The 12895-nt window shown below is 43.8% G+C and overlaps 2 protein-coding genes across 3 annotated transcripts in view; both read right to left on the bottom strand.

Moving 5' to 3' along the window:
• prkar2ab (protein kinase, cAMP-dependent, regulatory, type II, alpha, B) overlaps nt 1–2585 on the bottom strand; it is a 13737-nt gene extending 11152 nt beyond the window's left edge. Inside the window, 3 exon segments of the mRNA XM_040116423.1 lie at nt 560–652; nt 2258–2376; nt 2459–2585. Coding sequence (XP_039972357.1) covers nt 560–652; nt 2258–2362 — 198 coding nt within the window. The 5' untranslated portion in view covers nt 2363–2376; nt 2459–2585.
• A 1029-nt stretch (nt 2586–3614) lies between these two features.
• Nucleotides 3615–12473, bottom strand: LOC120783267 (NCK-interacting protein with SH3 domain-like). Of its 2 annotated transcripts, none has more exons than XM_040116134.1 (13): nt 12076–12473; nt 10998–11110; nt 10694–10904; nt 9471–9546; nt 8678–9222; nt 7899–8069; nt 7055–7141; nt 6607–6745; nt 6440–6520; nt 5968–6096; nt 5679–5768; nt 5388–5560; nt 3615–5274 (listed from the first exon to the last, which is right to left on the bottom strand). In XM_040116134.1, the coding sequence occupies exons 1-13, from the start codon at nt 12244–12246 to the stop codon at nt 5050–5052; spliced, it is 2211 nt and encodes a 736-aa protein (XP_039972068.1). In that variant the 5' UTR covers nt 12247–12473; the 3' UTR covers nt 3615–5049. The 2 variants fall into 2 exon arrangements, with proteins under 2 accessions (XP_039972068.1, XP_039972069.1); XM_040116135.1 differs by having other exon boundaries at nt 8678–9219.
• Between the last annotated feature and the right edge of the window lie 422 nt (nt 12474–12895).

Genomic DNA, 12895 nt, shown 5'->3' with positions numbered 1-12895 from the left:
CAGAATTTGAAGCAATAAAGTAAGAGCCTCTTGAAATACTGGCTCCATTTTGGCCTGTGGAGTCCATTTTTCACAGGGGTCACTGATTAGATCTTGTTTATCTGTACAAACACATAGTGTAACCTCTGACCTGTAGGAGGCATTTGATTCGCTCTCCAGGAGCCATGATGGCCGTGGTGAACACACCGGACAACATCCCTGCAGCAAACAGCTGTGGATACCTGCAGGAGACGAGTGGAAGAGGCTGATGCACGTACAAATGATCACCCACAGAGTGTCTGGAACAATTAACCGAACATTACGGCCACCTCAGACAGAGCAGTCACCTACGTAAGGATATCATCAGGAGTTCTCTGTTGTAGTTTCTTGCCAAGTCCGAATCCAAAGAAACAGACAGCAAACATGGGCGTGACTCCAATGATTGGGGCTGCCATGCCTTTATAAAGCCCTTTCACACCCTGTAAGGGAAGAAGATGACACGGAGACATCAGCAAGGGGGAGGAAAGAAAGAAATATTAATCCATTATTTTCTTGAGATTAGAGTAGCATTCATCCTCACCTCCTTGGCTAAGGTCTTTTTGAAACAGTCAATGGTTCCAGCATATATGAGGCTCTCTCCAGGTTTTGGTTTGGGCTGAGTTTGTAAACGCACCTGAGAGAAAAAGAGGATTTAAAAAAAAAATTTTTTTAATTGCCCTCAAACACGAAGAATACAGCATATATGTGGCAAGAGTTTATGGACCACACAAGAAATGGTTTTCAGAGTTTCACGTGCAAGAAGTTGACTGCTCTGACCTCAACCCCATCCAACACCTTCAGGATGAGTTTGAACATCGACTACATGCAGGACCGTGAATTAGTCCAATATTTAGGGAGTAAATATTGGATTTTTTTTTTTTTGCCTGGTGGCCAGACTTTGTAAGATGATAATATGTCAGTGTTGTGTTAACAGCTTGTTGTTCTGCTCCTACGTGGCCAAAAAAAAAAAAAATCAGTTAATGCAGGTTTACAGACCACAAAATGAACCGAGTAGGGCAATTAAAGTCCAACTGAAATAAAATGTAGTCACCCCCTTTTTGCAGTCTAAAATAATGTCAATCATTTTTGTTCTATTAAAAAGAAGAAGAAAGGTCTTTGGGGAAACACCAGAAACGTTATTTTCTTATTTGTTATGCGATTGTTACACTCAAAAGACTTTGGACTTTAATAGAAAATAATAATAATAATAAGAAGAATTATAATTATATTAAATTGGAAAAATAAACTTATCTGCTGGACAATTATGTATGTGACCAAAGTGTTTTGGTCTCATTGGTTTTGGTTTTGAATTTCAAACGTACAGTACTGTGCAAAAGACCCTTATCCAACACACAGTCGATCAGGGAAGGATCTGATCAGTCCCAAAGACAGCGACCCCAAACAGAGCCAAAGCCATAAGGAACCTTTTTCAGAGACAAGAAGGACAAGGAGAACTGCAACAGATGGTCTGGCCCCCACAGAACCCTGATCTCAACATCATGGAGTCAGTCTGGGATTACATGAGGAGACAGAAGACACTGAGACGGACTTAATCCACAGATGAGCTGTGGTAAAGTATCTTTTAAAACATGTGCACCCAGGAGAACTGGAGCTGTTTTAAAGACAAAGAGTGCTCCCACTGAATACTGATCTGATTTAGTTTTGATCAGTGTGAAGTTAACTGATAAAGAAAAAACTACTCGTTGCATTATTATTGAAAGCCCCCACACTTTACTTTTGTTGCCTAAAACCTCTGCACAGCATTGTATCCTCAATAAGCTGTTATTTGCCAGTATATGGGACCGGATGATTCACGAGTCTTGGCTCCATTCAAGAGCACTGAAATAGTCACTGTAGGTCTAATACAGTGATACTGTAATGACAACAGTCCTGCACTCAGGTGAGGTCTCTGCTTTAACAGCAGCAGTGAGCTGAGTCATAAAACACGCTGTATGTGGGTCAAAGGGGTGCGGTGGGCTGAGCTGACAGCCCGGGCTCTCTGCAGGAACATTTCACACCAAATGCAGCGGGATGTTGCATCCACGCAGCTGACTCTGACTCTGACCACGACCAGGTCTGTCTCTGCCGCCTGCAGATGCACTCGCCTGGCTGCTCCCGGAATGAGATGCAGTGTGTACGTGAGACACGCGCATGCACCCGCACAGAGACAGAGACAGAGACACAGACAGAGACAGAGACACACAGACCCAGACACAGACACAGACAGTGCAGTATTTACTTTGATGGTGTCGAGGGGATGTCCGGCGAAGACGAGGCAGACCCCTCCAAACCCACCAGCGAAGAAGTTCTTCACCGGACTGATCGGCTGCGGCTGTTTGGACATTTTTACTTTCCGGTCTGCTGAAGAAAAACACAATGAGACAGACACCGAGACGTACCGACAAAATACATAAGAAAACAACAACAAATAACATCTCACCTGGTCAGCGTGTGTCTCTGTGAGCGGTGTTAGTGTTCTGCTGTCTCTCCTGTCCAGTAGACCTTTCACCCACTTATCTACCCGGACCGGTCTGACTGCAGCACAGCTCTACACCGGTACGTCCCGGTTTTGGTGTCCGGGCGGAAATGCTTTGAGTGTCAACATTAAAACTTGAATTTAAAAAATTAAGTACATATAAAGATAATCAAGTCACACGATATTCGTGTCTGCATGTGTGTATTTGTGTGTCCGCAGGTCGGTTCGCGGTTGGTTGTTTGTATAAGAAATACATTCTATATACGTATGTATATTTATGTGTTATTTGTTTTTCCATTGTTCATCCATTGGTGTATGTTTAGATAAAGAGGAAAGAATGGGTTGTAACATTGTCATATAAAATAATATTTAACATTTTATTACGTACATATTAATTATTATTATTATGTAAACTTTAAAAGATTGCACCTCTGTTAGTCAGTCCTCACTGTCATGTATCTTTCATGTTTTTTTTTAACTTATAATTTAATATCAAACATTTCATAAATACATTTATTATTTTATTTTTTTTAAAGGAAGAAAAAAATGGTTACATGAAAAAACAAACACACAAACATACAGTTAGGTACATAAATACTTAACTGTAGCCTCTAGCCTCTGAAAACAAGGGGACTATGTATCAAAATGGCTGTAATTCCTACACAGTCAATGTGATATTTTTGTTAAAACCCTTGAATTAAAACTGAAAGTCTGCACTTCAGTCACATCCTGATGGCTTGATTTCAAATCCGTTGTGTTGGTGTACAGAGGCAAAATTACAAAAAATCGTGTCACTGACCAAATGCTTAAGTAACTAACTGTATTTATAAAAAGGATAAAAGGGAAATGGGGGGGGGGGGGGTAAGTAAATAAAACTCGTAAGACAAGGTTTTTGAAGGGAATTTGGCTTTGACTAAAATTAATATTGTCTCTCATTTAAACTTTGGACATATTGGACACACTTGCCTGCATTTGGACTGAACCTGGTTAAATCTAAAACATAAACAGTGTCAACTACAACATGTTAACAAAGCCTTGAATTAAGACTTTATTATGTTGTAAACTTTACCAAAATATTCTGCCACACCATCACCCTCTCAACAACTGATCCGACCACTTCCACTGTTAAAATATAGCTTTATTAGTTATATTATGACACAGTTGTAGCAGTTTTGCAGAAAATGTTAATCAGGGAAAGGAGACGGTCAGCTCTCTCTCTCTCTCTCTCAAACACTGTAAACAGACACTCAATGAGTACTTGGACATTAACTAAAATCTGATACCACATTTGGATTGTGTCTACCTTCTCAGAGACACTTTCCACACAGAGAAGCCATGCTAGGGACAAAAACAGATAAGCTAGTGTAAGATGGGAGAACAACATCAATCACTACATCATGGGGAAGAAACAAGGCAAAGGTACATGTTGCTGTTAAAGTATAAGACCATGAGGAGAAAAAAGAAATGCCCTGCATTACCTCAGACTCAGTATTTTACAACAAGTTGTTAAAAGCCTTATTGTCATATTTAGCTTGAATATGAATGCAGCATATGGACAAAAACCCTCCAGTCCGACTGACATTAATCTGTAAACAGTCACTGGCTTCTGACGCTTGAGGATCTTAGCATAGGTAAGTACAGAGCGATGGTTTTTAAGTGTTTGAAAAGCAGTAAAGATACAAACGTACCAGATTAAGAAAACTGCAGACGGAGCCAGAGCAGAGACTCAATATGTAGCAGCAAGTTACTCAGCTAAAAGCTTCGTAATGATAACGTGAGTCAGAGTGTGCTTTTTCTCACTATGATAATACACTTGTTCAACTTGATTGCAATTTCAAATACGATGAATGAGGGGGTGAATGAAAGAGGAAGTCAGTTTGATGGAGCTATGAAGAAAATAATGCTCTCAGTAACACACAGTAGTTTGGCCCCACTATGAGGGAAGCACATAAAGGGTCAACGTATCCTCACAACCGTTGGTGTAGTGTCGCAGTTATTTGAGCATATTTTCAAATCTGCCTTTTCATCCCAAAACTTTGCATGGTTCTAAAATCAATTTGGTTAAAGTTACTTTGGTTAGAATAAGGTTTAGTCGTGGTTGCCGTTACTTTAATTTCAAAATACTTTGAGTACAGTTAGTTCATGTATGATTTTTAAGGTAATTATTGCTAAGAATTCACGGTGAGAAGAGCTCCAAGGCTTGGCCTAGATTTATAATCTCCATGTATGACTAAACCTCACAGGTTTTTTGTGCATTTGTCACATACTTCTCCCTTCTGGAAGCAAAACCTCCCACTCAAATGAAACTCATCTTGATTCAGAGGGCTGTGAAAAACAGGAAGATCTTTCTGAAATCAACATCACATGAATGCTGCAGCCCCAAACTACGAGTACAAGAGAACATTGGCGAAACTGGTTTGCTTCTCTCAGTACAGGCTGGCACAGAATACAGGGCATCCCATCAAACATCAGTTCTTCTTCTCTCAAGCTTTATCGTACCTCCCTGCAGTCGAGATGGGAGCAGACTACAGTGTGTGAGCATGATACCGATATGGTTAGTCCTGGTTCTCACGGATCTGTGGGAACTCCTTGTAGATCTGCTGTACAATTAGCTTATCCATCTGTTTTGCTGTAGCGCTCCCCTCATCCTCTCCGGGATCTTCCTCCTCCCTGAGAATCCTCTGCAGCGCCCCCTGCAGGTCAGACAGGCGGTGCTGGTGCTCCAGGTAGTCGGTGGAGCGCATTATGGAGTGCATGAGCGAGAGATACTCCATCCGCAGCTTCACAGGGAGGGGAAGAGAGGAGATTATAATCAGACAACTTAACCGAGCTGTCGATATAGCAGAAGTAGTATTATTAAGGCTGAGAATGGCAGCTGTGCAGCGTGTCTCACCTTGTCTCCAGGTGAAAGGTCAGATATTTGCCGGACGGCGATGTCGATCATCACCATCATGTCAGTGCGGTAGAAGATGTCAGCCGTATCGCTGCTGGCGAAAAGATCCTGCAGAAACTTGAGCACTGCATGCGGTGCAGGTGGGGTGTGTTTGAAAACACACACAGGATCGTCTGGAGACCAGTGGACAAAAGATGAATAATGATGGGAAGTAAAAAAAAGTGAGGGCACTCCGAGAATGGATATGAAAAATGGGAAATATGACCAAAAAAAAAAAAAATGGCATTTTACCGCCTCTGTTCAGAAGCAGCAGCACTTTCTCAGACAGGATCTTGACATTTTTCATCTTCAGTTCCTTCATGATCACGTTGTTGCTGGGTGCTGGGTGACACAGACAAGACACAGACACGCAGACAAAACAATAAAAGCTTTGCAAAACTCCTTCAAAGCTCAGCAGAGCCGGGCACCACACTGTAATGGATTGAGGCCGTCATTAACTTTGTCAGTTACACTTGTGCTTTTCCAGCTATGACAGCTCAAAATGTCTGCTGTCAGGAAGGTCTATTGAGGATGTTCTCACTTGAGTGGTGCAGGTTGAAGGCCAGCAGGAGGTTCAGGAAGGTGTCAGGCAGCTGCTCTGTGGGATCAGAGGGAAGCCCGTCCTCCACCACACCCAGCAGAAACTGAACAAAGTCAGCATTCAAGTGTTCTGAAAGCAGGCAGGGTCAGGATTATGTCTTAATTACTGCACACACTGTCCTCTTAACACAACTTTTAATGGATTCCTCGGTCAGATTTGTTTAGCTTGGAAAAACCTTCCAGATGAGGTAATAAAAAATAAAAAAAAAAAAAAATTTTTTTTAAAAAAAGGCCTTGTTTTGAAGCTAAAAACCAAATTGCTTTTCACCATTTTGGAAGAATCAGCTTTGTTCATCAACAATACTCTGTTTTTATGCAGATGTTCAATATACAGGATAGTACATATGTTGTATGGCACAGAAAATCCGTCATAACGCAACAGCCTTATATAATATCAGAAAGCCTTTTCATACCGTAGTGATGATATGGCACCTGTTCGCCCATTGAGAAGATCATAGTTAGCACCAAAGCTGTGTAACACATCTTCTGGTGCTCTGAGGAAAGAAAAACAGACAAAATGAAGAAAATCAGTAAATGTGGTTACATTAGGAGGAGGCGGTGAAAAGGTACATGTTTTCACCTTGTGTGTCTGTCTGTAGGTCTCTGGCCAGCTCCATGGGGAGGATGGAGTTGAGGAGGGTGGAGATGAGGGCAGCGTCCAGGCTGCACATCGCCCCGAACACTTTGAGCAGCAGCAGCCGCAAAGACACACGATGCTCCTGCGCGGTCACACGACGGCAACAATGAGCCAACACCGAGCAAATGTACACTGAACATCGTCCAACATCCAACACACTAACATTGTAATTACGCATTCAGACCCCTGAGGCTAAAAACTAGTGCGCTCATAGTGCTGTACAGTGCTTTGAATTGAACTGAATATTACTGGTGAACAGGTTCTTAAGTCAACCAATAAGAAGAATAAACTTTAATAACCAGAAGAGGAAAGTCGGCAGCATCATGTTTACAGAAACATTTTTCTACTTACCCAAACCCTGTTGAATCATTGTTTTTTACCATGTTCTTACCATCTGATAATATGACACCAGAGAGAGCACATTCTCATAGTGGTTGGCCTTGCACATCCTCTTACACACCTCTGGATCTGCATCAGTCTTAGGAAAAAAAAAAACCAACCCTGTTTTTAGTTGTAACAGCAGCGGTATAATAACATCTGAGCTATGTAACAACATAATCTGTTTGAGAGTCGCGGTTCCTGGACACACCAGAGGATTATCATCTGAACATCCCGACCCTGATCTGAGTTTTGTTCGGGACAAACTGCCAACAAAGAATATTTGGCAGCCTGGAGGGTTTACAGAGTCAGTCTTTAACCACACTGTTGGATTTGTAGAGTCGTCTGAGCCACTCTGATCCTATCAAACATGTCTGGTGTTTACAGCACGACATCTGGAAGGGTCCTGTGGTCACATCAGATTCATCCCAACAAAAAACGTTTTCGAAATATAATGATGAGGACACAGCAGCTAAATCAACCCGGAAACTCTTGTCCTACCTATAATATATGTTGAATTAGTGGTCTAGTATTTTTCTATCTCTCTGCTGGCACAGCTTTATCTGAATCTTCTTTTTGTAGGTCCAGTGCATTTAAATACGCCACATTACTGTGCACATTGAGCCATAACAACTCATGTTGCGTTCAATGCTTTTATTGTGAGGCACTTTGCAACTTTTGTTTTGAAAAGTGCTATATGAATAAATCTTTACTTGGTTATGACTGACATACCAAACCATCTGTGAAATCCATCTTTACATGTGCAAACACAGTTAGTCGGGATGTTTCGCACCCGCTGACTGTTGGAAACACGAATTGTTACAGGAGAAAGAGGACGACGGCTCCCTGCGACATACCAGAATCTTCAGCAGCTCCTCCAGGTAGCAGGCGATGAGAGCGTGGTCTTCGTGAAGCGCCCAGCTACGCTGCTGTGAATCGTCCCGGTGACGGGCGAGGTCGCTGAAGATCACCTCCAGCCGCTGTTCGTCATGACACACCTGGCCCTGTGGCAGCGCTGCACTTGAATCCTACAGAGACATAAAACATCAGGACACACACACGCACTTTTGTTATGACTTGAAATACCAGTACAAAGGAACTTTGACTTTACTTATGCTGCAGAAAGAATAGACAATATTTTATAATATTTTTAAAAAATCTTCTGAGCTGCAACCGTTGGGTTAAACTCTTTTCTTTATCAATATTTTGTTAAGCCCAAGTTGAGGGTTTCATATCTAAAAGCAAACTGAAGAGGCCTCTATTAGATCACACAGTGTTTCAGGCTTTACAGCGGGATGAGGAGGAGAATACAGGATGGAGGCAAAAGCTTTCGCCAATTGCTGTTTGGCGTTACATTACACAGTGGCCACTATAACCACCTAAAACCAAGAGGAAGAAACAGAAATGCCTGCCAGCAAAACAATCAGCAGTTCTTTCACGCTCGATTTGACACTGCGAAGCGTGCATTTTAAAACGGGAAATGAGTGAAAGGTACTGTCCTGCATGTTTCGAAAAAGAGTCTGACAAATGTCAGCTAAATGCAGACTGAGCTGTAACTTTAAATGTCTCCTTTCAGTTGGCAAGGCTCCAGGATGCAGAGTCCACATGAGGTAAGCTAAAAAAAAACAAATCTGACCTTGCTCTCCACCAGCGACAGGAGAACTTGCTCCAAGTCGGAGGAGGCTTGAGGTAAAGCGGTCTGCAGGCGGCCGACCACCACGCCGACGGCGACCCGCGACAGCTCGTAACTCAAGCCCGTGTTCCTCCGTACCAGCTCGATCAGTTCAGCCCCAATAGTCATGGGAACCGGCTCGGAGGTAGTGGGGCTGCCAGGAGGGCTTTCAGCAACTGACGGGGGGGCAAGGGGCCATTCACTCTCTGGCTGGTTCTCCACAGCCGGCTGTAAAGGGGGGGTGGGCTGGGGAGGCTGTGGCGCCTGGCTTTTCTTTGCAGGAGCTGGCTGAGGAGGAGAGTCAGAGGAAAAAATGTCCAGAGGCGGCAGAGAGGGCTTGACACGGGATGGCACAGGAGGGGGGGGGGTGCTGGAAACACTTGGCAAACTGACATCAGAGGAGACCAGAGAGTGGGAGGAGCCTGACTCCAAAGAGGGGGTGCTGATTGAGAGGGAGGGAGCAGGGGACGGAGGAAGAGAGGACACTCTGGAGGGGACCTCCGGCTCTGCTGACAGAGAGAGAGAGCAAGAGCGAGAGCGAGAGAGAGAGAGAGAGAGAGCTCCAGTTACAGAGAGTACAGAGTGAACAAGATTGACCTGACTAAGAATAGAGCATGTTTGTGAAGTAGCGAGCTGAAGCAGGTAACATCAGCTTAAAGCAGCAGCAAAGACACTGCTGTAACGTCTAACACTGCAATGTGTTTGTAAGTAATGAGCGGAGGAGTTGAACCCCACGTCGCCGCTGCTGCTCACTAACCTGGACGGCGGCTGTTTCTCTGTTTCTCAGGGGGAGGAGGGGTGATCGGAGCCGCACGTCGAGGCTGAGGAGGCACCTGCGGGAGGGGACAAAAAGGCAAGGCTGGATTACCAACTGGGCAGAGCGGGCAACTGACACAGGGGCCCAGACCCCTAGGGGCCCCAGGAGATCCAGTTCCATTGTTGTGTCCCTTGAGTTTTGTTGATTTGACTTATTGCAAATTAGTAACTGAATCTGCACCACAGAAAGACGATATAAGCTTAGACCAGTCCAGCATTATTACTGTACAGAACTGCAACTAGCGATCATTCTCGTTATCAGTTCATTAAGATTAAATTGATTAATTGTTTTGTCTATAAAATGACAGAAAATACTGAAAAATGTCCATCACGTTTTCCCAGAGTCCTAGGTGACGTACAGAAATGCCTTTTTTTGCCCAATCAACAGTCCAAAAACCAAATACTGCATATTCAGTTTACAAGGATATGAAACAGAGAAAAGTGGCAAATCCTCACATCGGAGAAGCTGGAAACATGGAACGTTTGTCATTACTTACACGATTAATTAATCTTCAAAAAAGAGCTGCCTGTTATTTTTCTGGGAATCAAATAATTGAGGAATCCACTCGACATTACTACTTAAAACAAGACTAATCTTAAGAGTGCTAGTCTTTATAGAGCACACACGGTGTATATTCTTACATACAATTGTGGAGGTTTTTAATAATTTTTGGAGAGAGATGACAGGAAACAAGGGGGAAAGATGCAAAAAAAAAAAGAAAAAAAAAGAATGATCCTCGAGCAGATTCGAACTGCTATGCCATGGTGGTGCCTCATAAAAGTGTTTTTAATCAAAATTTCCACAAACTAACTGAGACACAGAACACCTGGGGCGGGGTAGTACTATTACAGCATAGGAGTACTTGTAGGTTTCTGGGAGTCTCTTTAAATAGTGAAGCTGTCATGAACAGATACGATTCCCAACCAAAGATATACATGGAAATATTGCGGGAGTAGAAAAAAACATAAGCTATGGTTTTGTAAACCCACATATTTGTGGTTTTTAGGAGGAAAATAAGTGGGATTGCAACTTGTTGTGAGGCTGATCTTGAATATGTTTATTAACAGATTCATCTGGCCATGAAGGCATGAGTTGCAAATAGGAAATTAAACACATTTAGGGCAGTTTGACTGCATATTGTGTGCTGTGTATGAGTGCACTACCTGGTAAAAGCCCTGTTCTGCTTGCATATTGTCCATGCTTCCTGATAACGGCACGCTTCCCTGTCGTCCGTAGTCTCGGTTAAGGCCATTGGGTGGAGGGGGAGTTTGACTGAGAGATATTTCACTGCTGGAAGAAGGGAGGCCTTGTTTATGACCGGAGGAGGAGGAACTTCGCCGTGCAAGGGTCTCCTTTCTGTGATGGATCAACTTTCTGTGACAGAGGAGAATAATGACTCATCTGCAGGACAAAAACAGGATGATATCATACTATTTGACATTTTTTTCATGTGCGTTTTCGACTCACTGCAGAACATCTCGCTGTTCCAGGTTGTATTTGCCTCCATTTTTTAAGGCCACGTTGTGTATGCCTTCGATTGCTCTGTCAATAGACTGCAACACGTCATCCTGCTCTGGAGCCTGGCAGATAAAAAGAGAAAATATGGAGGGAGTAGACCAACAAATGAAATATTCATTAACATGGCAGCAGGCGTAACTATTAAACTTTAAACAAAGCAGAACAAAGTTGTGGCTCGGGGACATGTGTGACTCCAGGCAAAAACAAAACTAGGGCAGTTATCTAACAAAAACAGCATTTTAAGCAGCGTCACACGTGCTCAGTGAGGCCTCACATTCAGGCTCATTAAACCTCCACAGCCAATGTGAGTAACAACAGGAGAGAGCATTCCTGTCCTGCCAGTGTGTGAGCCCATGATTTGACAAAGTACATGCTCTGACTAGTTCACTGTGAGCTGGTTACCGTGGAGCACATCAGGGTGTGACTGAGAGAAAACCAAAGGCCATGTGGAAGGAAGTAGCTACTTATTAGACCATGAGAAGGTCGGCTGAGAGTGATTCTTGATAATAAATTGCAGACAGGGTCACAGGATGAGATGATTTTAATTTGAGCAGTAACAATGGCTTTCTGTTTTGGTGGCCTTGCCGGTCCTGTCCTTGGAGCTGTCCTGGACTGTGTCATTCTGTCCTGTCGTAGCCCATCCTTTCCGGACTCATACCCTGTGTCTCCTCTGCGTCGCAGTCAGCGGCTGCGGAGCAGAGGGCCATGTCTCTACACAATGCAACCCCTTCCAATTATTTATGGGTTCTTGGGCGAACGTGCAAGAATCAGCAGTCAGCTCCAACATGGCCTGCACTGCAGCACACGCGCGCGCACACACACACGCGCGCGCACACACACACACACACACACACACACACACACACACACACACCGCACTGCGCGGTTACATTGGGTCTCTCTCTGTCGATGCCATCAACCCTTAGCGCTCGCTGGATTCGTCTCCACCTCAGGATGCGACTTTGTCACGTCTCACAGATAAAAAAAACAACCAGCGACAACCAGCAGCTCTGACAGTGTTGTTTACCTGTATTTTTTCGATGTATGAGGCGGGGATGTAGCCGGTTTCCCCCGAGCTGCAGCGGGACCCCAGCCACCAGTGTTTGTTGCTCCTCTCCAGAATTAGGAAGCTTTCCCCGGCCGCGAAGTGCAGCGAGTTGGGCTCCGCGGATCGGAAGGCGTACAGAGACCGGTACATACTTTTACCGACGGCTCAACGCGCCGAAATGACCCGGGGAAGCTGGAGGAGCGGTGTCGCAAGATAACGGGCGAGCGAGCGGCAGGATCTGCTCTGGCGGAGGGGATTTAAAGCGTCTGCGAAGGCATGGCCACGGCGGATCGCTGCTGTCTATTTACAACGTAGCTCGATCATCTGACCTGTGCTCGTTGCCAGTGAACACCGCAGGGGGGCGCTGCCACGCCCTGGACACGCCCCCCAGGCATTTTAATCAAAGGCAGAGCAAAGTGCCTGGTTAATGAGCCCTCTCCTTAAAAACGTAATTTTTGAAAGGCACCCTTGATTTACATGTTGTGACAATTATTTTCTTTATATAGTTATTACGATTTAATTAACAATCCCTCAGACATCTATTGTATTCATATCTCAGCCGCTGTATACACTCAATTCATATTTGATCATATTCAGTATTGCACCCATCCGATGTACGTAAGCCATTATAATGACATAAGATTATATAATAAAAACCAAATGCAGCTTTATTAGACTGTATATATGCAGTGCGTGAGGCGAACGCATTACAAAAAGGTTTATGCATATTCCGTTCCACACGTTTAAGATTTTTAAAGTACAATAAAAATTCATTTGAATGTGTAATTATAGACGGTGA

The sequence above is a fragment of the Xiphias gladius genome, chromosome 21 (assembly GCF_016859285.1).
Source record: "Xiphias gladius isolate SHS-SW01 ecotype Sanya breed wild chromosome 21, ASM1685928v1, whole genome shotgun sequence".
Taxonomy (NCBI): Eukaryota; Metazoa; Chordata; class Actinopteri; order Istiophoriformes; family Xiphiidae; genus Xiphias; species Xiphias gladius.
Note: the sequence above shows the minus strand (reverse complement) of the source record. Positions and strands in the feature narration are given on the sequence as shown.